Source organism: Hipposideros armiger, unplaced genomic scaffold (genome assembly GCF_001890085.2).
Source record: "Hipposideros armiger isolate ML-2016 unplaced genomic scaffold, ASM189008v1 scaffold_432, whole genome shotgun sequence".
NCBI classification, from domain to species: Eukaryota; Metazoa; Chordata; class Mammalia; order Chiroptera; family Hipposideridae; genus Hipposideros; species Hipposideros armiger.
Window position 1 is genome coordinate 764,147 of NW_017731782.1, and position 26,431 is coordinate 790,577.

At 35.1% G+C, this 26,431-nt stretch overlaps 1 protein-coding gene across 5 annotated transcripts in view; it reads left to right on the forward strand.

The window, feature by feature from the left end:
- Positions 1-26,431, forward strand: part of TNPO1 (transportin 1) — a 92,688-nt gene that overhangs the window by 52,822 nt on the left and 13,435 nt on the right. For all 5 annotated transcript variants that reach the window (XM_019665063.1, XM_019665066.1, XM_019665064.1 and 2 more), the window contains 14 exons: positions 2,846-2,927; positions 5,993-6,115; positions 7,968-8,086; positions 13,348-13,408; positions 13,936-14,104; positions 16,400-16,552; positions 17,278-17,503; positions 19,435-19,606; positions 20,801-20,887; positions 22,333-22,440; positions 22,574-22,732; positions 22,814-22,901; positions 24,471-24,569; positions 24,763-24,858. In XM_019665063.1, coding sequence (XP_019520608.1) covers positions 2,846-2,927; positions 5,993-6,115; positions 7,968-8,086; positions 13,348-13,408; positions 13,936-14,104; positions 16,400-16,552; positions 17,278-17,503; positions 19,435-19,606; positions 20,801-20,887; positions 22,333-22,440; positions 22,574-22,732; positions 22,814-22,901; positions 24,471-24,569; positions 24,763-24,858 — 1,742 coding nt within the window. The remainder of the gene's footprint in view (positions 1-2,845; positions 2,928-5,992; positions 6,116-7,967; positions 8,087-13,347; positions 13,409-13,935; positions 14,105-16,399; positions 16,553-17,277; positions 17,504-19,434; positions 19,607-20,800; positions 20,888-22,332; positions 22,441-22,573; positions 22,733-22,813; positions 22,902-24,470; positions 24,570-24,762; positions 24,859-26,431) is intronic.

A 26,431-nucleotide genomic window follows, 5' to 3' on the forward strand; every position in this document is an offset into this window, starting at 1 on the left:
GATACAGGAGTTCACATTCCCTAGAAAGTCACCTCCTTTTAACATTTCAGCTGAGATGATGAAAGAAAGTGTGATGATTTGCATACTTCTAAGAAATTTACTTTTTTGTGACCAATTCTCAGCAATTAAAAGAAAAATCCAGGGCCGGCCGAGTGGTGCGTTGGTTAAGAACTGGCTTGGGATGCCAGAGGGCTCCAGTTCGGATCCCACATATGAGGACCAGTGACACTGCCCTCTACAGCTAAGATGGTGAACGGCAGCTTGACCTGGGGCTGGGCTGCCGTGGGTCACCGGCGATGGCGTAGGCTGCAGTCCCCTGCTACAGTGGGCTGCCATAAGCTACCGTGTATAGCCGGCAGCCAGCATGAGTGGCCTTCCAGAGGCCGGCAACTGATCTGCCTTGCCCGGGAAGAGCACAATGATGGTGCCAGCTTGAGCCAGTGAAGCAACCTCTTCCGCAACTAGACTGAAGAACAAAACAACAGCAACTTGTCTATTCCCCTTCCCCCGATTCCCCAGCGCTGTTCCTCTTCCCTCAATTCCCCAATAAAAAAAAGAAAAATCCAAAAAACATATTTCTGGTAATTTGGTACACCATTACTGGAAATCAAAGTATTTTTTGTAATTAATACATTTTTTTAGATGATCATGTATTTAAAACTTAACTAGGTAGAGGTCACCAGTATAGAAATGTTTTTCCATTCAGTGAATGTTCATTACAACTCATTTGAGATTCTGTTGTACACACTCTTAACACCTTATTATGCAGTTTAACTGGTATTTACTATAAAAGTGTTTTTTCTCTCAAAATAACTCTTGGACTTTGAGACTGTAGAATGAGGCAAAGAAAATAACAGTTTTTTTCATCATACGACATTTAAAAATCAGATTCATTTTTTATTTAGTCATACTAGCAATACATAAATTGGGTTCTGATTCTTAGCTCATGAAACATTCTCATTTCCCACTTCCATTTAGTCTTTAGTTACTTATTATTTTTAGTAATAAGTACTCAAATCCACCACCCAAAATAAAAGCTAAGCCCTTTACAACCTATATCTAATCCTAACTTTATCTTTTTCTTGCATTTAAAAGTTTTTTTTATTGCATATATGTGAAAATGTGTATACTATATATATAATTTGTTTAACCTTTATAAAAAGTGTACTAAATTTAATCTTTGACTTAATATGTTGCTAAGGTCATATTGTGTCACAATAGCTCATTTTTTTTACTACTATATACTGTTTCTTTGCATGACAGTTACACAGTTGACTCATGTATTCCCGCTCCCTGGCCTTTGGGTGGCTTCCAGGTTTTTGCTATTGTGGATAATGCTGCTGAAAACATTTGTATGCTTATCGCTTGTCTATTTTCAAGAGTTTCTCTGAGGAAGATATAAAGTCTTAAGAAGGGATTTCTGGAAAACAGGGCATGTGAATGAATAACTCAAGGAAATAACACCAAACTGTTTTCCAAAATGGTTGCATTAATTTATTCTTTTTATTAACAAAGCAAGATATTCTCTGGGTACACATATTCAGCTTTTAGTAATGTCACATTTTAATTTTTGCCAATCAGATCTAAAGTGGTATTTTAATATGTTCTTGATGGTTTACTTCTCTGGCATGAAACATGTTGAACATCTTGTCGTGTTTGTTGGCTATACATGGTGACTTTCTGTTTTGTCTTTTTTTCTGTTGGGTTATTAGAAGACGCACACAGGACAGATAATAAATATAATTTCATGATGAATACTATGGAAAATGAGAATAAGAGGTTAGACAGTGATTCAGAAGTGTTTTGTATGGAAGGTTCTCTGTAAAGGTAACATTTATGCAGAGACTCTGAACAAAGTAGTGTAACATGTCTTTGAAAGATCAAGGCAAAGACTATTTAAGATGGAGGAACAAGTACAAAGGCCCGGGAGTTAGGAACAAGCCTTTTAGGGTGACAGAAGAAAAACGTGTAACGTAGGAAATGAAGTTCAGAAGGGTAGATAGAGAGTAACCACGTTATAGCATGATGTCCATGCTAGTAGTCAGTAAATTGACGTATGAGGATCAGATCCAGGCATGACTTATGAGCTAAAAATGGTTTTATATTTTAAAAGGTTATATTTGGAGGAGGTGGAGATGAAGCTGCCACAGAGGTCTTATGTGGCCCACAAAGCTTAAAAATGTGTTGTTTTTAATGTAGATTGTTCTATTGGAGCATTCTGAACAAGGGTTTGATGTGAACTTACTCATGTCTGTCAAACAGCTTATAGTGGGGTTTGGCACAATGGAAGTCAAAACCATTAAGAACCTATTGGCGTAATCCTTGTTGGGAGATCATGATTTAGAATAGGGAAGAGTGGAGGGTAGTAAGTGATTTGTTTATGGATATATTTTTAAAGGTAGTACCATTAATAATTGCTGTGGAATTGAATTGGGTATGTGAGAACACAGACTTTAGACTATCCCCATTTTTAGTTTCAAAAGGAATATATAGGTAAATCTGTAGATATATAGAATAAATTCCCATGTGCCCCCACCCAGCCTCCCATCCTTCAGAGATATGCACTATTAAAAATGTGCACATGTCCTTTCAGACACTTTTTACTTTAGTAAAAGCAATAACGTTGCTCTGCAAGCTGCATTTTTCACTTAATATGTTGTTCATATTCTTTCTGCGTTAATATACAGAGAAATTTAACTCATTCTTTTTGAGGTGTGTGTGGGGGGGTGTATGGCTATATATACACTATAATATTCTTGTGGAGGAATGTTTAAATCCTTACCAATCTTCTAGAAATAGAAAAAAAGATGTGAAGCATATGTTAAATTTTAAATTTTGTTTCTAGATCTCACGCTGTTGCATGTGTCAATCAGTTTATTATCAGTAGGACTCAAGCTCTGATGTTGCACATTGATTCTTTTATTGAGGTAAGATTTATCCCCCCTCCCCCCGCTTTGTTTTTGAGAAGGTTAGAAAATGTTAATTGTGGTTTTATAACTAAACTTTTCGTCTGTTACTGATTTTTCCATTTGTATCATGATACAAACATTCATTATAGTGTGTGTGTTTAATACATTCATTATAAAAAATTTCTGCTTCAATATACTGTTTAATTGCATATGGAAATTAAATCTCCCAACTCATTTGCAAAATTTGAAACATGAAACATTCATTGGTGAGATTGAATAAATTTAACTTGATAAAGAATCTGAAGGCACAGACTAAAAGGGACAGTATAGTAAATCTTTACATTGTCAATATGTTCTGTGACTTTAAAGGAAACAAAGTACAACGAAACCAATTTTACCACAGGCTGATTGATAAAACCGAGAGTAAGTTCCTACCGCATCTCATCAATGTTATAACAAAACAACATTCGAGTACCTGCTATACTTCTGTTTTTCTCTTGGTTTCCATTATAAAATTAGAGATGTCGGGGGGAAATTGGCTTTTAAATCTCAAGCAGGCATTTCTAAAGACACTTTGAACTTTTGCTAAAAGCACAAAGACAAAAGCATGATTTTCTGGCGATAAACCCGAAGCAGTAGAATTCCTTTTCAGAACTTCTGCCACTTGATAACAGCAATTGTGAAAGGATTTTTAAAATTCTTTAAGCACTTCACTTTTACTTTCATCAAATGAAATTCATTAAATAGCTACTGAGGGCCTAGTATGTGTCAGGCACTTCCATTTCATTTGAGCTTTTCCTAAAAAATTCCTTCAGAGGCCATTCTGCTGGTGTTTCTGTTGAAAAATTATAAGGGGGGGACTTGTTTTTTCTCATTTGCTGAGTACCTACTATGAATTAGACACTGTGCTTGGTGCTAGAGGTGCATAAATTTTATGCCCCGAGGTGTTTTCGGGCTAGTTGGGTATAGAGGGTAGTGGGTAATATTAGAGGTCTGGAGTTAAGACTGCCTGGGTTTAAATCCCAGTTCCACAACTTAATAGTTGTTAACATTGGGCACCTTAATAAACTGATGTTTTCAGTTTCATCATCTGTAAAGTAAGGCTAATAATAGATCTACCTTGTTGGATTATTATAAAGTTATTTGCTATAAGTAAATTGCCTGCCCCAGAGTGAGCACTCTACATGTTAGCTACTGCTGCTATTATTATTTTTAGAAGTTATAATAATATTTCCTCTTAGTATTCTTTTAACAGCTTAATTAAGAGGGAGTTGCCTGACACATGCTAGGCCCTCAGTAACTATTTGCTAAATTAATAAATGGATTCATTATTTTTTCAGTTATCAGTGTTTTCATCAGGGGCTGATGTCATGTCTGCTAAGTCTGATAATGATGGAAGGTGTATTGGTTACTAATATACAGCCATAATATACCTTAGCAAAGCTGGGTTAAGGCAACATCGACTTTAATGAAAGGTATATATCTAACATAAGCAGTGCTTGCTGGAAAAACAGTATTCTTCTCTGACCTTGTAAAATATATCTAATTAAAAGAGGAACTACAGGGCCGGCCGAGTGGCGCGATGGTTAAGAACTGGCTTGGGATGCCAGAGGGCCCCGGTTCGGATCCCACATATGAGGGCCAGTGACACTGCCCTCCACAGCTAAGATGCTGAACAACAGCTCGACCTAGAGCTGGGCTGCCGAGAGGCAACAGCATAGGCTGCAACCCCTGTGGCAGTAGGTTGCCATGGGCTACCGTGAGCGGCCAGCAGCCGCAGTGAGCGGCCGTCCAGAAGCCGGCAACTGATCTGCCTTGCCTGGGAAGGCGCAATGATGGTGCCAACTTGGGCCAGTGAAGCAGTGTCCTCCACAACTAGACTGAAGAACAAAACAACAGCAACTTGTCTGTTCCCCTTCCCTCAATTCCCCAGCGCTGTTCCCATCCCCCCAATTCCCCAATAAAAATCTTTTATTTAAAAAAAAAAAAAAAGGAACTACAGAGTTTTGAAAGTATCAGATGTAGAGGCAGGACTTGGGGAAGTCAAGTTTTTTCAAATGCTACAACTACTTTACAGACTATCATATTTGGTATTTGAACTTCTCCATTGTCTTACCCCTTTCTTATAAGATTTCAAGTTCATCTATTTGAAGACATTTTTGTGCTTTCCTGGGAAAAGACAACAGGGCACATTGGGTTTTACTTATTTTTTTAATGATCTTTTTACTGCTTTGAATACATGTGTGTATGGTGTGTTTGCAAATAAAGTAAAATCTCAGGAGTAAGGGGTGGTTGAATGTTTTTTCTTCACACTTCCCCACTTGCAACCTCTCTAAGAGACAACTTATTCTTCTGGAGGTTTGTTGGTATAGTGACATGAGCGTGGACTTAATTTATGATTCCATGAAAACCAAATTCAGATATCCTACTGGCTGGCAACTTAACATCTAAACTTTCATATCTGTCTGTAAAATTTAGTAATATCTTGAAGTTGTGAAGATTAAACAAAATAGTCTTGTTTGATTTTTTTAACCTGGTGGAGAAACTTGTTAAGAACAGCATAAGATTGATTGCCACTTTTATTTTCTCAGTAGTTGACTCGATAAACAACAGTAGTTTAGGGTTAATCTTTAGAAACCCGGTATATATTTCCCAATTATCGATGCTTTTTGTAGAACTTGTACCTGTTAACCACCTTAAAAATCAGAGTTGGTAGGAATAATCTCTTGGCAATCATTTTGAAGAGTAAATCAAATTGTTGTGATGCTTTTCTCTACTTCTGGATGTACTGATAAGTGGCCCTATGTGTAATGACATGGTTTTCTTCCCACAAACTAAAAATTACCTCAAAACACAACTAGTCATACTCTGTCAGATCATATAACAAAATCATAATTTGGCAATTACCCTACATTTGTCGTATTTTTTAACCTAATATTGTAGGCCAATTAATTCAGTCTTTATTTGTACTATATCTGAGAGTTGTTTAAATGTTACCTACTTCAGATTAGTGGTTATTATTTATAAATATTTCTAATATATTGGAATACTTAACTAGCAAAAAAATGTTTCTTGTGCAATAGAACCTCTTTGCATTGGCTGGGGATGAAGAACCAGAGGTACGGAAAAACGTGTGCCGGGCACTTGTGATGCTGCTTGAAGTTCGCATGGATCGCCTGCTTCCTCACATGCATAATATAGTTGAGGTAACACACAAGCAGTTTAAAGGCTCTCTCTGCATCTTTCCCTCAAGAAAAATCTTGGGCACAAAATGTATAATGTGAAACCATTGTTTTCTAATATTATTGAACACATTTGGGGGGACTACAAAAAACAGTTATGATTGTCCTAAAATGATAAATCATTTTTATGGTGATTTTTCTTTCATTAGATTTAAGGTATTATAAAGGGGAAAAGTTATTTAAAGCAGTAGATCACTTTTAACCAAAGTAACTAGGAAATATTTAGATTATTTGTGTTTACTAGATATGGGTTAGGCTAAATAATATAAAATTGGTACATTAAGTAGCACATTCTTGTGTTGTTGAGTTTTCTACCCATTACTGGTAAAATTGATCTGATCAGTTATGATTTATGGTAACAATGAGATTTCTGAGTAGAAAATACATAACCATTATAGTTAGTTCCAACAAACCATTTAACATTTCAAATGCAATTAGGATAATTTTACTAGGAAGTTCTAAGTACATCGATTACAGTTTAGCCATATTTAAAAGGAAGGAATCAGTAAGATATAATTATTACTAGAACATAATAATTTGGGCAGTACCCAGTAATGCTACAGTCAAATTATAGTGTATACTTAATTTTCATATTACTGGGTATAGTTATATATATAGCTTTGTAAGTGGATTAAATAGTATGTTTCTAGATCCTCCTTTTCACTTCCAGAAGTCCATATGGCATGGAGAGGTTAGATCTTTTTTTTTAAAGGATGGAGTGTAAGACATGTTAGAAGAAGCTCACAACATTAGGAAAGATGATTATAGAGATCAGCATATGTAGCAGTATAAGATGGGGGGATAAATGACAATTTCTTTGATGAGCCTATACCATCCGTGAAGTGATTAGAAGAAGCGGGTGGGGTTGGCTGCAAGTCTAGCAAGCGAGTTTGGCATGAAAGACGTTTCATCATTTGCTAGGGCCATATCACAGCTGGGGAGCCTAATTTACAGTGCTACAGTTCTTTCTTCAGCAATACTCAGCATAATAGTAGAACATGGTATGGAATATAATAGGGATTGGCCTGTCACAGCTGTTGGGTTGCCATATTTTGTCATGAGAGATGTTTGAATCAGGCAGAGGATGTACAAATTCATCAGTTGACCCCAGTTGCATCCCAGGTACATTGGGAAATCACACATGACTGATTATGTTTACTTTGGTTTTGCATATAAGGGTTTTTTTAAAGAGGGTTAGTCTGCTTCTGGATAGATTTGGGGTCAGATATTCCTTCCAACTAAAAGTTAATTTGTCTTGATATGTTCAGAGGACATGATAAACCTATTTTGTTGGAAACTACAAACTATACTTGCACTGAGAAGTGTCTACTTCTTTCCAAATTATAAAAAATTAACTTTTGTAATTGTATAATACGTTTATATCTCTTTAAATGTGTGAAAGATAGACATACAAGAGACAGCTTGAGTAGTTAATGTCATTAAAAGATTCTTCATTTTAAGAACGGTTTATGGAGTTTTTAATTTTGATGTTTCCACAGAGACTTAATGTTTGATTATTAATATATTTTTTTAAATCTCAGAAGCTTCATAAAACAAAATGATCCATCCATACTGAAGCAGATAAACAATACATGTATTGAACACTTTTCATAGGCAACATTCAAAAGTAGCAGCTCTTAAGTCTGGCTGCATTTTAGAATTAACTAGGATGCTTTTTTAAGAATCCAAACCCTAAATTGAAAACCATTATAAAGTAGAAGGCCATAGCAAAGGACTATTACTTGCTGAAGTAAAATTAGGTTTATTTTAATTGTATGATTTTAACTGATTAATGTTAAGGCTCCTTTGTTTACAGTACATGCTACAGAGGACTCAAGATCAAGACGAAAATGTGGCTTTAGAAGCCTGTGAATTTTGGCTCACTTTGGCAGAGCAACCAATATGCAAAGATGTACTCGTAAGACATCTTCCTAAGTAAGTATTTCTTGTGAATGCTGCCTTGTTCTTAAATTTAACAGTGATTCCTCATTTTTATGTTGCACTCTTCTGCCATCAGGGTTAAGTTCTAAAGAAGTCAAGCTTAATTTTATTGTTGGTATAAGTAAAGGGATTTTTCAAGAGGCAATTACATTTTTTTTTAATTACGTGAGTATGGTTTATTGTAAATTATACTTAATATTAGATAATTCATGGCACAGTTCTTTTTATAATCCTTGTAATTTGACCATGGACTCTGCTGGGGTTTTTCCCAAAAAAAATGATTTCCCACTAGTTGGAATCCTATGAAATTTTTGGTTAACCTATTGTTAAGCCTGTTTTTAAACCAATGAATGCTGTTAGACCAGTTTTTTAAAATATTTTTTCTTCAAGTTTTATTGAGATATAATTGACATAAAACATTGTATTAGGTGTACAATATATGTATTGAATGTAATACATATACATTCAATATATGTATTAAAATCAATTACTTTAAAAGTTAATGTTTGAGGCGGCCGGTTAGGTCAGGTGGTTAGAGGGCAGTGCTCATAACACCAAGGTTACCAGTTCAATTCCCACATGGGCCACTGAGATGCACCCTCCACAACTAGATTGAAACAACTACTTGACTTAGAGCTAATGAGTCCTGGAAAAACACACTGTTCCCCAACTAAAATAATAATAATGCTTGCTTTTGAAAATAAAGTGATACAGGCTATTGGAAGAAAACTAAAATGCAGGAAACTTAAAATCTGGATTTTCACCACCCTTAGTAATCACTCTTTAGTGTTTTTGATGTGTTGCTTTTGTTGTTTATTCTGTGTTAGTACCATATACCAAATACCATGTATCAGGCTGTTTGGGGAAGAATTAAATTTGATAATATATAAAACATTTAACATGGCATCTAGCTATAGTTAGTGCTTAAAATTCTGATTATACTATTTTATGATTTGTTCTTCAGTTACTGTATAATTTATGCTTTCTTCCATGTCATTAGTCTTTAAACTTGGCGAACTATTCCATCATGGTGTGCATACCATGTATGTATAATTGACTGTTCTGTTGTTGAATATTTAAGTTGTTTGCCCTTTTTTTAAATCAGATAATTCTGGAGTGAGCATCTGTCTTTGTCTATAAGTGGTTGTTTCTTCAGGTAGAATTCCTAGAAGTGATTTTTACCAAGGTCAAAGGGCTGAGCATTTCAAGATTTTTCGTAAATATTCCACATTGTTCTCTAGTGATGTGAGGTCAATTTATACCCCATCAGCAGTGCCTCATCCTATCACAACTTTTGTCAGCCATTATAATTTCTCTAATGTTAGCTATCTGGATGAGCAAAGAACAAAACCGCTTAATATGTTGTAGTATTAGTGAAGTCATTTTTTTTTCAGATATTTACAGTACTGAGGTGTTCTCATTTTTATATAGTCAGTTAACTTTCTTTTCCAATAAATTCTTTCCCCGCCAAGAATGCAGCAGTTCCACCTATATTCTAGTCAATCGGGAACATCGTGTGCTAAATGGGTTCTTTTTCTTTAAGAAATCCATGTATTAATCTTCCTTTTCTCCCTAATTTGTGATGTCACTTTTATGATATGCTTGTTTCTTATCATAGAATCATGTAATTCTAAAAGTCATATAAACAAACAATTTTTATAAAAACTAAAGAGCTTCTATTAATGAAAACCTAAGGTATTACATTAAGAGATAATGCTGATAGTACGCAATTACAACTAGGTGCTCTAAATCAGTCATTACACTAATAAAATCTAAACATCCTTAAAGTAAGCAGGAATTTGGTGGTGGCTAAAAAATCAGCACTCCCATTTTGCTATGCTAATTAGTACAAACATTAAACAATTCAAGCCGTCCATAACTGGATTTGACTTACGTCTTCCAAACCAAACCACTGGTTTGTGAAGCATTTTTATATCAACGTCAGTCTGATGCTGAAATAAAAAAAGAAAAAAAACGTGACTTAAAAACAGCTTGTTTTTCCTAGCTCTGTTAACCAGACTCTTGTTTAGTATGAGCAAAAAAATGTTTGCTTAGGAATCAAAATTGTATATGTAATGAGATCTCATATTGATATGAACTCACATAGAAAGCACTCATGTAACGGATGGATAACATTAAATTCTTTCATCTGTTAAAGATTTTTATTGGGGAGTTGGGAAAGGGAACATTAAAGGGAACATTGTGTTTTTCCAGGACCCACCACCAGCTTCAAGCCAAGTTGTTGTCCTTCAATCTTAGTTGTGGAGGGTGCAGCTCAGCTCCCAAGTGCAGTCGCCCCTTTCAGTCTACAATAGTGGGGGGTGGGGGGGTAGCCCAGCCCACCCCACCATCCCATCATCCCATGTGGGAATCGAACCGGCAACCTTGTTAACAGCACATGCTCTAACCAACTGAGCCATCCAGCCACCCTAGTTTGTTCTTTTTTTTTTTTAACTAGCACTCTTCATTATTAAACATTTAATAATATATTTTGTTATCTGGTAAAGTAGGTCTTGTTTCTTTTTCTTTTTTTCCCAAAATTATTTTGGCTTTTCCCACCTTTATTCATGTGCATTACTATTTCCTGGGGCTGTTGTGGTTTAATCCCTGTAAAACAACCCAATGCCCAGCACATATTTAAGTAAACCTTCATTGTTGGTATTAACATCATTGCCTTTCTGTGATGTTGCACTAAAAATTTGCTTGTTTTCAGTTGGCTACATGAGGCTTCAGGAGAAAGTATCTTAACAATTAGATCTTTTCAAAAGTAATGGGCTGCCTTGCATGATTGGATTCATCAGGCACATGTCATATGGCCAAATGGTCACAGTTAACTCTCGGATCTCACTTTTCAACCTCTTTTTTTTTTCACTTGCCCAGCTTTATCAGTCCCTTATTTCCTGCACATCTTTTTACTCTTTCTCGACGTGGCACAAACATGATCCACAAATTAATTGTACTGACTAAAACCCTCAACTACCCTGCATCTCTCCTGCTTTGGATTAATTGAACTGTTTGCTTCTTGGAAAATTTACACTGCCAGGAGAATTGATGGCTATAAAAATCCATGGCCTTCAATATCTAGGGAACCTTTCACACTGCCAATTTTTCTTGTTCTATATCAGGCTTTTATCATCAATTCACTAGAACAACTTTGTCAGAACTTGATCACTCTTCTGAAGTTCTCTTTATTCCTTTTGAGCACTTCTGCATTTTGGGGAACACAGGTGACCCTTCATCTTGCCCTAAAACTTACAGATATATTTTCACATGAGTTGTCCTCTTAGTAACCAATCTTTCTATTTATGAATAGCATAATTTTTTTCTTGTCCTCCAGGACCTCACTCCATCAGATATATTCTTTCTATTCTTCTGTATTCTCTCTATATATTATCTCTATATAACTATTTGAAGTAAGGCCTCAACAAAGAGTCAAGACAATATAGAGAGTGAGAGTTTCTTATATCTGGTATAGGATGTATCTTTGGAGTCAAGCCAAACTAGTTTTGAATTCTGACTCTCCTGTTTACTTAAAACGAAGGACCTTGTAGACATAGTGTAATCTCTGAGACTTAGTTTACTCATCTGTAAAATGGGAATCAATACTTTTCTCACTGGGTTATAAGAAAGGTGTTTCTTATAAGCCCACAGCTGGCACTCATGGTTATGAGTTTCTTTGCCTATTCATATTTTTCACAAGTCATCCGTAACAAAGAAAGGTAGAATTTGGAAGCAGAGAACTGGACACTTAGATATTTCCGGTATTCTCATGCCTTTTATCCTTAGGCTCTTTTAAGTGTGTGTGGTGGACCAGTGAGAGAACAAATCATCAAAGCTTAAAACTATCATAGCTACAAGAGTAACTGAAGTTAGAGTTTTGACTTTTACTTACATGTTTTGATAAACTTTTTTAAACTATATCATAAATATTTCAGTATACCTGGAATTTTATGTTTACAGACATCATGGTTCTGGTTTAGTGACTACATAATGCTTCAGATTGGGTATGATATCCTGATTTATGTAACTTTTCTTAGTAGAAATTTAAATTTCCTAACTTTTTATCAAAGGCTATAGCATAATAAAATAACTTTGTCCATAGAGCTTTTCTTTTCATTTTTGCATTATTTGTCTTGGTTAAATTCCTTTAGACTTACTATGTTTTTATATTTTATGCATTCTCTTTTATTAAAAGGAATACAAGTACTGAATATATGCTTATTTTAACAATGTCACACCATTTAGAAATAAAGCAAAAGATAAATTTTGTCCCTTTTTTACCTACTCAGCTCCCCTCTCCAAAGATACCAATTTCTTGTATATCCTTCCTAGAGAATCTGTGTTAACTAGTAATTACATGGGAAATCTCACATTTTTAACTCAAATGGAATGTGCTATATGTGTTTTACACCTGGGGTTTTTTGTTTGTTTTCAACTTTACTGTAATTTACTATTAACAAGTCCTAAATGGTGCACATTTAGATTGTTTCTAGTGTTTTTGTTACTGTATCAAGGAACATTGGTCTTTTAAAAAAATGGGAATGTGGGCCGGCCGAGTGGCGCATTGGTTAAGAGCTGGCTTGGGACACCAGAGGGCCCCGGTTCGGATCCCACATATGAGGGCCAATGACACTGCCCTCTACAGCTAAGATGCTGAACAACAGCTCACCTTGGAGCTGGCTGCCGAGAGCCACTGGCGACGGTGTAGGTTGCAACCCCTGCTGCAGTGGGTTGCCATGGGCTACCGTGTGTAGCCAGCAGCCGCTGTGAGCGGCCGTCCAGAAGCCGGCGACTGATCTGCCTCGCCGAGAAGAGCGCAGTGATGGTCCAACTTGGGCCAGTGAAGCAATGTCCTCCACAACTAGAATGAAGAACAAAATGACAGCAACTTGTCTGTTCCCCTTCCCCCAATTCCCCAATAAAAATCTTTTAAAAAAAAAATGGGAATGTTTGTTAGCATATTTGAGATACATTCTAGAGGGAGAAATTGCTATTTATTTTATTTATAAGCGCTGTTGCCAAGTACCTTAACTCCACTGAGATTCCATCCGGTGGATCCCATGCATGAGTATGTTAAAGGTCTGAGATGTGTATTAGTAATACTCATCATTTGAGAAGGGCGGACAGCACAGAAAATTCTCTTAAGATAATATTGGTGGTGGTTGTCTCATTAGTATTGGTATACAAAAGGTTAAGACTTCTTAATAATTCTGTTGATCTTTAGATCTTCGTTTCATGAATTCGTTTCTTTATAGGTTGATTCCTGTGTTAGTAAATGGCATGAAGTACTCAGATATAGATATTATCCTTCTTAAGGTAAGGAAACTCTTTGTTGAATAAGGAAGGTTATTTTTATTGACTTAGTAAATCTTTGAAATCAACTAACAGAACATTTGTTTAGAATAGACCCTGTGTAAATAGACTTCCTGTTATATATTATATGCTAGAATTCAAAGATAAAAGCAAGCATAATGAATTTGGGTGGTGATACATTCTAGCTTAATTGGAACTAGAGGGTGACACTAGTAGCATTAGCATTAATTTCCTGTTGATTCAGGTTATTTGGTGTTTATTTTAAAATACCCTAAATATGATCTGAATGTGATATGCAGGTAATCTAGATTATACCAGATGATGGGAGGCAATATAGTGTGGTTGAAAGTACCTGATACCTAACAGGTGTTGTGTAATCTAGTCTCCCCTTCACAAAGAACAAATAAAGAGATGAGATGTACCTGAGAATCCTACTCATGACCCATTCACTGGAAATTCTGATTCTTTTACTCATATACTTATTATTAGCTTATAATGAATATCACCAAAATTTTTTCTTGAAATAAAAGGGTGATGTTGAAGAAGATGAAACGATTCCTGATAGTGAACAGGATATAAGGCCACGTTTTCATCGATCAAGGACAGTGGCCCAGCAGCATGATGAAGATGGAATTGAAGAGGAAGACGACGATGATGATGAAATTGATGATGACGATACAATTTCTGACTGGAATCTAAGTAAGTCAGAGAGGGAAAAGCACAGTTCCCTGTTTTGCTAACAGCTTTATTGAGAAATAATTTACATGTCACATTAATTCACCATTAAAGTGTACGATTCAGTGGTTTTTAATACCTATGTTCAGAGTTGTGCAACCATCACCACAGTAAATCCTGGAACATTTTCATCACTCCAAAAAGAAACCCCATCCCCATTAGCAGCCACTCACCATTTTCTCCCAGTCCCCCAGCCCAAAGCAACTACCAATCTGTATTCTGTCTGTATGTATTTGCCTATTTGGACATTTCCTATAAATGCAGCCATAACAGTATGAAGTTCATTGTGACTGGCTTCTTTCATTTAGTCTGTTCTCTTGGTTGTATCCGCAGGAGTGGGATTACTGGGCCATATGGAAACTCTCCGTTTAACCTTTTGAGAAACTGCCAGGCTGTTTTCCAAAGTGGCTCTGCCATTTACTTATCCACCAGCAGTGTCTTAAGATTCTAGTTTCTCTGCATGCTTGCCCACAGTTACATGTTTTTTATTACAGCCATTTTGGCAAATGTGAAGTGGTATCTTATTGTGGTTTGGTTTTGCGATTTTCTGATCGCCCTTGTCTTCTACTTAATATTATGTTCCTTAAAAAGGCTTCTCATCTCTAAAGTGTCATTTCTCAAAAGGCTATTGTTTTCATACTATAAAATAGGAACATTGACATTGACCACACGCCTTTTCTGTTTTCCTAATATAAACATTTTTTGTGATAAATTGCATGAGAATTGGCTGATTATCATGAATAGTTCTAAAGTAATACAAATTGGTTTGTCGTATTCAAACTTACAAAATTCTTTTTAAAATCTGTTTTCAACCTTAGCTGCAAATCCACATCACCTGTTGAGCCAGCATTCTGGACCCCACTGTTAATTAAATAACTGGGGCGGAACCTAGACACCTGTGTTTTGCTTGCTTGCTTCCTGGTTCTTAGAGCTCCTCTACTCTAGTTCAGGGTTTCTCAGCCTCAGCATTCTTGATATCTTAGGCCACATAATTCTTCGTTGTTGGGGCTGACTGTGCATTGTAGGATGTTGAGCAGCATCTTGGATCTCTAACCAGTAGATGCCATCATACACACAGTTGTGACGACTAACAATGTCTTCAGACACTGCCAAATGACCCGTGAGAAACAAAATCGCCCCCAGTTGAGAACCACTGCTATAATTAAGTGTTAGGATTTCTAGTAACTATGAAGTGCTTACGGACATGAATCATCAGCCTGGACTCTGTAATTCATTTGATTAAATAATGCTTTCTTGCCCATTTAGTTTCCTGTAACAGTTACTTACAGTGCCTAATGTGCCCAGCACTAAGCCAAGGACTTTGCATACATATCAAACTTAATCTTTCCAACAGCCTGACGTAGGTAAGGAAACTTCAAAAAGAGATGACATGTTAGTATTGGCACCCAAATCTCACAAGAGAACTCAGGGTCTTCCCTACTGTCACAAATTAACCTCCCAGTGTATCCCTACTTTCAGGTTTAGGGCAGGGTGGCTTAAGATTATAGATTACTCTTCAAAAATAATGTTACATTGAATGGAGGGTGCACTTCCTCTTCACATCCCACCCATATTTATATTCTTCCAGAAGTTTTTCTGTGCACATACAGAAAAATACATGTATATCTTCTTTTTCAGATAGGAGGCTGACTTTCCAAAAGTGAAATCAGATTGTATGTACTCTGCTAGTTCTTTTCCATATATCGTATAACTCGTTCTATATCAGTACATACAGATTTCATTCTGTTTCATGGCTGTATTATAATATTCATTTGTATGTGTCTACCATACAGTGTAATTAAGATGCTTGTTGATGCATAAGGCATTACTTCTGGCCACTGTAACAGCTTTTTCAAAAAAGGATTTTACCATTGTCTAACAGTTTGTGATTAACCATTTATTATGCTTAGTTCACATTTGGATACTTATTTTTGTTTTGAATTTTTTTGTTCTTTTCTAAATTGTAGTAAATGAAATCTAAATTGACATATAGTTCCTTAGTCTACAATGAATGTTTTCCTGCATATTTTATGCCTAATGTTGGTGACTTTTGTTTCAATTTATAATTAGTTTGCTAATTCTTGGTCATAAAAAAGTATTCTTGTTAATAGAATTTTTTTCATGTGACAAACTGGCTATTGAATTCTTTGAAACTGTAAAGGTATGAATAAAGTGTTGTGCAAGAAATACTCATTTTACATAATATGTAACTAAAAGATAATAGAGGTTAATATATTTCTGAATTAAATATTTCCTTAGGAAAATGCTCTGCTGCTGCCCTAGATGTTCTTGCAAATGTATATCGTGATGAGCTTTTGCCACATATTTTGCCCCTTTTGAAAGAATTACTTTTTCATCATGAATGGGTTGTTAAAGAATCAGGCATCTTGGTTTTAGGAGCAATTGCTGAAGGTAAGTCTTAAGTCAAGTTTGAACTCTAAAGTTCATAATAGGTGCTAATGCGGCTAGGCTACTTTAAGGAATTGTTACTCCATACGCAAGACTGTTCAGTCTAAATTGACATACTTTGCTCTTGTGTTGCTGATAATGGGGTAAATAAGACTATGATCCACATTAACCTGAAAAAGGATATTTGAATCCAAAAGCCTACTTAAGACAAGTTTTACTTTGAACCAGTTAACTATTTATTAAACAGCCATAGGTTTACTTCTAACCTCAGCCAGGTATTTTTCAAATTCTTCTGCTGTTATAATAAAAGGAACAGAATGAGAGAACAAGGACTCTGATGTCAGAAGCATTTCCATTTCTAGAAAAATAACTTGGTTCCATAGGTAAGTGTAAGAAGAATGATGAGTGTCATCATTCTCTATAAAGGATTATTTTTAAGACATTGAAGCATTTTACAGGAGTTTCTGAAAGTCATAATTTGGTTACCAGAAGTAAAGTGAGCTTTCCTAACACTAATGAAAGATACTTAGGAGCAGTTAGGTTTCATTTTAGATTTGTGTTTTTTTTAATATATAATTTTAGAACAGTTTACAGTATATTAATTGCAGTGAAGATGATCTGATTGTTTTTCATGGATGCACGTATTGGTTTAATATTCAACTGAAATAATTTTATTTTAACCATGTTTTAGCGCTTTCTGAAAGATTTCTGTTACTTCTTTTTCGTAGGTTGCATGCAAGGCATGATCCCATACCTGCCTGAGCTCATTCCTCACCTCATTCAGTGCCTCTCTGATAAAAAGGCTCTTGTGCGCTCCATAACGTGCTGGACTCTTAGCCGCTATGCACACTGGGTAGTCAGCCAGCCCCCAGACACGTACCTGAAGCCATTAATGACAGAATTGCTAAAGCGTATACTGGACAGCAACAAGAGAGTACAAGAAGCTGCCTGCAGGTGCGACAGATGCGTAATAAAATGTTCTTTGTGGGGGAAAGGAGTGGGTATTTCAATGAGAAACTAATTTTCAACCTTGTGATAGATGGTTGGTATTAAACCATTAATGAAGTTTTTGTTATCTGTGGCTTTCACCTGATGATTTTGTAAATCCAAATGTGACTGACTGGACATTAGTCTTTGCTATTCCTTATCCCTTAAACTGTTTTTCTCAGTAGTTATGATAACAGAATTCTCTTTCACCCTAATTCCCACAGGCCTCTAGAGTGGTGATGGCAAGTGTCCTGCTCTTAAAGCAATAACAAAGTTAGAGTAGATTCACATTATTAGTCTGCAGGTCTACTGTAACTCCACAGGAAGCCCCCTGTGACATGTTTTCTGTCACTTAGTGTATCTACTTAAGTAGCTGCTCTGTCAGTTGAGTTTGGGGCTATCTTGTTTTTATGTCAAACCAGCATTTAGTTTCATTACTACAAACATTTTGGTTTTTTGAAACAAACCTTTATATTCTAAAAAGGCCTGCCAAACATAGCTCTTAATTTTTCAAATAGAATTGCTTTTACCACTAACTTTTAATAGGATAAAGAGCTGTTGAAAAGGTAAAGTAAATTTAAATGTAGTTGGACTTTCCCAGATCTGAAGCAAAAATCTAGAACCGTTTTAATTATTAATGAGATGAAAGAAAGTTGAGGGCCGGCCGAGTGCCTCAGTTGGTTAAGAGCTCACTCAAGAGTGCGAGCTCTGAACAACAGGGTCGCTGGTTCGATTCCCAGCCCAAGCTGAGCAGCTACTGAGCTGCCAACGGGTGGCAGGAGGGCTCAGCTAAAAAAAAAGAAAGTTGAACACCAGGGGCCTTTGGTGATTAATAGCACTAGAATTTTTTTATGTGGGGAAAGTATACAGGTTATGTTTGGTTTCCTGTAGTTTATTTATTCAGCATGCAGTCTTAGCTCTCTGCTAATTGTTAGGCGTATACTAAATGTTGGGCTTAAGTTCCTGCTCTCTTGAAATGTACAGGCTAGTAAAGAGTACTAACAACTATAATTTATGGCAAGTCCTGTGAAGGAAATAGAGAAATAGTTCACACTTGCTAATAAACAGGACTGTTCACAAGTGGCTTAAGCCTATCATTTTTATGAAATTCCTGACTTGGTAGAACAGAAGATAGTACAAACCCTAATTTTAGAAATGAAGAGCCAGGTATACCTTAGAGTCAGGACAAATTTAGGTCTAAATTGAAGTCATTGCACTGGGATCCTGGAGTTTTTTCCTTTCTTGTACATTTGTCCTAGTAGATAAGCCATGCATAATAACAAGTATACTATGCACTCTTAAGTGTATAGTGTGGGGCTTAGAGAAACATTTTTAACTATTGAGGAGTAATAATTGCATATGTTTAAAGTTTACAACATGATTTGATATTGATATACATTGTAAAACGATTGCCAAGATCATGATAATCATCTCACATAGTTAACATAGGTAACTCTTCTTGCATGGTGACAGTGTTAAAGATCTCTCAGCAACTTTCAAGTATACAATAAATACCATATCAAACACTGAGGGTTAAAAATGTCATTTTGTGACCTGTGGTAAAGTGAAATTAGAGTTTAACAGTTTTAATTCTAATTTTAGTAATCTGGAAGAGTCACTAGAATGTAAGTTACCTGAGAATGGGAACATTGTTTAAGAACCAACAAGTTTTAATTTTAGATTTTACCTTTGTAATTAAATATTAGATGCATAAATGACAGTCTGTTTGAAAGAGGTGATGAGGAATGGGAAAGAAATAAAAATATGCATCTGGTGTGTACACTAAGGTAAGGAGATAGGCATGTAAAGTGTAAATAGATATTCTATAAACTATAGACCTAGTGTTCTATCTCTTATAAATTATTCCTTTTCTTAAACAATATTCTCTTTAATTACAGTGCCTTTGCTACCCTAGAAGAGGAGGCTTGTACAGAACTTGTTCCTTACCTTGCTTATATACTTGATACCTTGGTCTTCGCATTTAGTAAATACCAGCATAAGAACCTACTCATTCTTTATGATGCCATAGGAACATTAGCAGATTCAGTAGGACATCATTTAAACAAACCAGTAAGTGTCTGTGATTCACCATTATGAAAAATATATATAGCAATCAATAGGTTAACATGTATTTGAAAATTACAATATTTTGGGAGATGTGAACACTAGTGTTTTCTACTTTAAGAACATACACCTTTAAAAGGCAGCAAGTGTATTTACCTTTTAAATGATATTAAAAAATAAAGATCTGCTTGGTGTAGGAATTACAACAGCATCTCCTATGAATGGAAAACACTTTGTAGAGTGACTAAAGAAAAAGGGATAAAGGTTTTATACTCTTTTCAAGTTTTACTTAATTCCAAATATTTTTGTATCTATATTTCATAAACAGTGTAGCTTTAGAATACCACATCTAGACATCTTTGTTTTCTCAGGGGGACTTACAGGTCTAGGGAATATGTAGGTAAATTAGATATTGGGATAATAGGTTAAAAACGCTAGGGCGTGGCACAGAAGTGTGGCTAGGAAGCCAGACTATCTGTAGTAGTGTTCAGAGTAGAAGAAGAGAATGGAATTGGATTTGAATATAGTTCAAAATTCCCTGCTGAAGAGTAGATTTTATGTTTATGATTACTTTTTAAAAAGTCTTCAGAAATTGTGATTATAAAAGCTTTAGTTAAAACTTGGTGCAGGATAATTGGTTTGTAGATTTGCTCAATGTTAGTTTGGTTTTGTTTCGGGATGTCTTTTTATTTCTTAGGCCCTTTGTAATCTGTTCCCCTTCTTTACATTATTATTATTATGTTTACTTGGTTTTATGGATTCTTCAGTTTAAATAAGGACACTTAAATGATTATGAATCTTTTTCTACAAACATCTCTGTAAGTTTTACCTGTCGTTTATAATGTACTGTACAAGAGCCATATTATATGTCACAGGCCCCAGGACTAAAATAATTCAGTCACAAGACAGTAAAACTTACACAAATCATCCCTGATGTGATCAAGTAATTTTTATGTAGTGGTATATCTGTATACATTTTGTTTCAAAAAGAATATAAGATGACACAAAAATAGAACAAAGTCATATAAATTAAAAGATAGGCCAAAAAATAAATTTTACAGGTACAAAGAATGAGTCTGAAAATGCATTCTGTAATGATTTTACACCATTACTCTAAATGGACTTTAATTTTCATAGACTCAAAATGGACTGTTTACATATGATAGTGGAGCTTAATGTGGTTTTCATCATTGTAAACAGGAATATATTCAGATGCTAATGCCTCCACTGATCCAGAAATGGAACATGTTAAAGGATGAAGATAAAGATCTCTTCCCTTTACTTGAGGTATGCTAAGCTGGTAACATTTAATGTAACTGTGTTTCATCAGAAATACGTGTCCAAATCAAAAATGGGTGTGTGTGATAAGTAAAAGTGTTAAATTTACATTCTAGACCATTTCTTTAAAATGCTGAATAAATATGTAACTTTTCGTTACTTAATTACAGTACATCTATACTAAGAAATGCTGTTAAATACAAAAAGCATAATGGAAGTGTTAGGCTTTTTTTTTTAAGTAGACAAGGGATTATATATGTTTTCTAACCTGCTCTTAATTGATAATAAATTATTTTGGAGATCTTTCCATATCAGCATATATGCATCTATCTCTAACAACATTTCTTGATATAGATATACACTATACCATAATTAATACACGACCAACCCTTAAACTGTACGGGTTCGCTTATATGTGGATTATCTTTCAGTAAGTACCTGTACTGCTTTTGATCCACATTTGGGGAGTCCATAGATGTAGCGGGTTGATTAGATGCACTGATGTACCCATTTTATATATGGGGTGTTCATGAGGTATCTTGGAACCAATCCCCCACAGATACCAAGGGACAACTTAAGTTTTAAGGGAGGGTAAAGTTCTGTGGATTTTTTACTATATGAGGGGGGACGGTCAGTGCCCCTAACTCCTGCATAGTTCAAGGATCAACTATAGTTGAAACTCTTTTATATATTATTTATTGTATACAGACAAATACACTCATATGTGATAGCATTAGGACTTGATGCTAATAAGGAGGGACTTTATACCTTTTCTGTCTAGTTTGATTTTTTTTTTCCGTGTATATTAAATACTTCTTTAAAGACCAAAAAGAAATTTAATATGACATTTAAGTAACTAAACACACTGTCAAATGTGGTAATTTAAACGTAAGCGAATTGATAGTGATAGAGCTAGTTTAGCCATTGTCATTCTTGTTCCCCCTATCATTTCAGGGGTCACCACTTCTGCCATGCATTGTCCCTAGCCAGAGAAGTAAAAATTTCTGTGACCAAGGGCAATGGCTAATTCCGGGCCCAACAAAACAAGATGAATTATTATGGCTAAATAGATTTATTTCAGGCAGGGGCTCAGAATATGCCCAGTCCACCCACATCATTGACCAGGATGGGAGGATAAGTAAATATATCTCTTATAGTTGAAAAAAATAGGAATATATAATACTTATTCTGTTGTTAAAGAATAACATTCATATTTATTATAGGAGCTTTTTTACATTTTTTTCTGAGGAAACCTCCCCTGACCGGCTGGCAAACTTAACAGTGATGCGTGGCATCCAAAGACATCCAGGTTTGAGAAGATAAACCTGTTACTGTAAATTAGTAGAGCAGGCTCCTAAGTGACCAGGATCTTAATGAGTACTCTTTCAAGCCTTTACCATAATGTTAAATGTACCCAGAAGTTTTACCTGTGGTGTATACTTGTTTCTTTCTAGTGCCTATCTTCAGTTGCCACAGCCCTGCAGTCTGGCTTCCTTCCATACTGTGAACCTGTGTATCAGCGCTGTGTAAACCTAGTACAGAAGACTCTTGCACAAGCCATGGTATTTAAAAAAATTTTAGATCTCTCTCCCTTCTTGGCATCATAAACTTTTTTTTAAGGCTAGGCATAATGTATACAAACTTGTTCAGTAACTAATTCAAAGTAAGTTTTCAAACACTTATGTCTGATTTCAGCTGAACAATGCTCAACCAGATCAATATGAGGCTCCAGATAAAGACTTCATGATAGTGGCCCTTGATTTGCTCAGTGGCCTGGCTGAAGGACTTGGAGGCAACATTGAACAGCTAGTAGCCCGAAGTAACATCCTAACATTAATGTATCAGTGCATGCAGGTGAGACTTATTAAATTAAAAGTGAATTGAAACTTGGTTCTTTATGTCACATTGGGATTAATTTCTTCTTATTTGTTGTAGGATAAAATGCCAGAAGTTCGACAGAGTTCCTTCGCCTTGCTGGGTGACCTGACAAAAGCTTGCTTTCAACATGTTAAGCCTTGTATAGGTAGGAATATTTTCTTCTACTAGGATGAAATTTTTAACATTATTTTTACATCAGCTATGTTTTTTATTATTAAAATGTGATTTCATGAAATATTTATGTAGATTGACTGGTTAAAGCTGCTCTGATTGAAGCAGGCAGGATGGGAACTCCTGTTGTTTGTTCCTTTGAACTCAACATCACTTCAGGAGCTTGTTAGGCACTCATATGACTGAAGAAAAGTTGAAAAAGTATTAATTTGGAGTAAAGGACATGCCTGCCTTTCAAGCCTTGGTACTGAATGCTAGTTCATGGATACTTTCTGAATAGCCTCTCTTTTTTAAATAGACTTATCCAGAAAAAATAATAATCAGGTTTTCTCATGATAAACCAGCATACTTTTTCAGATATCATAGCGAACTTTTCAAATGATTTACTTTAAAAAGTAAATAATGTGTTTCTGTTTTAATAGCATCACATTTGTTTTAGCCTTCTGTGAAGATAAGGGATTCTTTGAGTAACATAACCTGAATTGCTATCAAAGCCATGGATTAAATGGATTTTGGGTTATTTTTTTCTTCATTTCCATAGCCCATCATTTTGAATGACAGTTGTTTGTAATACATGACTTAATAAACCTTGTTTTAAAACATTGACCAAAAAGGCTTTTTCATTTGATACAGTTGTGCTTTGGGGTGGGGTGGGGGGGTTATTGAGATATAATTGACATATTACATTCTATATGTTTAAGGTATACAACATAATAATTTGATAGTTGTATATCTTACATATGTATTGTGAAATGATTGCCACAAGTTTAGTTAACATCCATCACCTCACATAGTTAACAACTGAAAAGATAGTAACTGAGTGCCATGAATTAATGATTGACTTCTGATTCTCAAGCATGGGTGCACTGAGTCCTTTCTCATATAACAGTCCAGGTTTGTTTTGGTACATTTCTTGCCCTTAGCTTTCAATGAGACATGTTTCTGAGAGCCTTCATTTCTTTTAAGTCAAAATATGATATTGAGAAACCACAACCTGAGTGCTAGGGTAAAAGTTATTTTAAAAGCCAAAATCATTGATTTAAAAATATGTGTGTGTGAAAAACTAGCTTTGAAGGAAGTTCTATTGTATTGTGTTTTTCTCACTTTTAGTTTGAATTTTCTCAAACTAATGACGAGAGATTACTCTGACCAACTCTTTTTAAGACTTTTTTTTTTTTTTTTAGCTGAGCCATCCTGCTACCTGATGGCAGCTCAGCGGCTGCTCAGCTCGGGCTGGACTCGAACCGCTGTTGCTCAGAGCTCAAACTCTTGAGCGAGCTCTTAACCAACTGAGCCACTCGGCCGGCCCATGACCAACTCTTTTTAATGATACCTGAATATACCAGAATTTATATTTCCTAGTTTACTTCATGTGAAATTTCAGAGATTGCGTCCTTCAGCTTCTTATGATAAATATTACCAGCACCTTTAAAATACTATTTCTTGACTACATTTCAGTTCCCACCTTGTAGATTTTTTTTAAAGCACAATACACTGCTATTGATAAATTTACTACATAGTTTTAAAAACATTTTTCTTCTAGCTGATTTCATGCCAATATTGGGAACCAACCTAAATCCAGAATTCATTTCAGTCTGCAATAATGCCACATGGGCAATTGGAGAAATCTCCATTCAAATGGGTAAGGTTTTTTTTTTCTTTAAAAGTATAAATTTTTAGATGTCATGATATTTTTGTAATTGCCTTTTTTTTTTAATTTAAATGAGCTTTATATTTTTTTATAAATAGATTATGTCACAGTTAATAAAGGGAACAAAATTGATATTTTAACATGGAATTTTGTGTTTTGTCTTTCTCTTTGGGGGATGATCTAGGTATAGAGATGCAGCCGTATATTCCTATGGTGTTGCACCAGCTGGTAGAAATCATTAACAGACCCAACACACCAAAGACGTTGTTAGAGAATACAGGTACCATATGACTGAACTGTTTTGGTGAAGAGAAAATGACTTGCCTTTTAATTTTAAATTAAGATGCGTAGAGAAACCAAAGCTAGTTTTAAAAACCCAGTTTATTATTAACAGCTATTTTGGATTCACAGTAATGAAGTGTACTGTTTTAGCTGCATTCCTTTACTAGTTTTCAGAAACTTTCAAAAAACACTTTCTCTATTCGAGTGTTTTAATACTCCCTAAAATGAACCCTAGCTAAAATAATTATTGAACAATATGAATTTTACTTTTACATTATTCAGAGAATAACTGGGAGCTGGAAAGTAATGATTTTTTTTAATCTGTAAAAATGGGGCCAAAATGGATTGCAATGTATTGGCTAATTGGTTTACAATGGTGCATATGTATTTTCTATTTCATTGTATACTTTTCTTCAAATTGAGAACTTAAGCAATACTTGTGGGATTTTTATTCAGGAGGCTTGTTTCTCTTTTGCATTTATAGGGAGCATGTTTATATTAAAGAGTACCTTCCATACTATAGAACACATTTCAGGGTAATCTCTTTCCACCTTCTCCAATTTTTGCTAATAATGATAAAAGATGTAAATTTTGTTTTCAATCAGGCATATCTCTTTGTATACTAGGATAATTCCAATATTACATTCATAGTCAATAAGGGTCTTTACAAAATATTGGGTAAAGATCAGTATAAGGTTTTCTAATTAAGAAAATTTGTTTTATAAGGCATTTTAATTTTATGTTTTTTAATTATAGAAAGTATGGTAGCCTAATATGATTAAAATTGATACGTTTATTGGTATGGAAGGAAATCTTAATTATGAAACAGTTATATGGCTGTTTGGCTGTATGGGTACTGTTTTATCATAAAATGATTTAGATTTTCTTGCTGAAAAATACAAACGTCTGTGTATAGGATGGTTATGAAATCTTGTCGGGTTTTTATCTCTTTAGAATGCAGTACCTATACATGACATTCAGATTTAGAACACTTTTCATAAAATTACTGATGAACATGAACCTAAAGAAACTTCCTATTTATTTTTAAATGTGAATGCATAACTGCAAATAAATGTTGAGTGTAATGTATATTAAAGTTTCTTGTGGGATATCAGCTGGTGAGTTTTGTTACAGTTTCTTTAACAAATTGGCTTTATCTATAAGATTATATTCTAAGTATGATTCTACCCTAAGTAAATCAAAAGGTGGTTGATAATACCCTTCAAATTGATGGATTGAATTGATGTGATTAAGAAACATGCTTAGCATTTACTTACTGCATAGTCTTACTGCAAGTGGCTGCAGAAAATGTTTCCCTTGCTCCTTACCCAAAAGGGGGAGACATTAATTAAGCAAAATCATTGTCAATGGCTAATATCTATAGATTTTAGCAACTTAAGTGTTATCCTAACATTTCATAAAGCCAATTCCTTAATGTGTACAGTTCTTTGCTTTTTTCCAAATTAGTATATCCTACACTGAACTTTTTCAATGGATCATCATCTGCTTTATCGCATGTTTCATTGGATTGTTCATACTTGCCTGTTTAATGAGAATGTTGCATAGTTTGT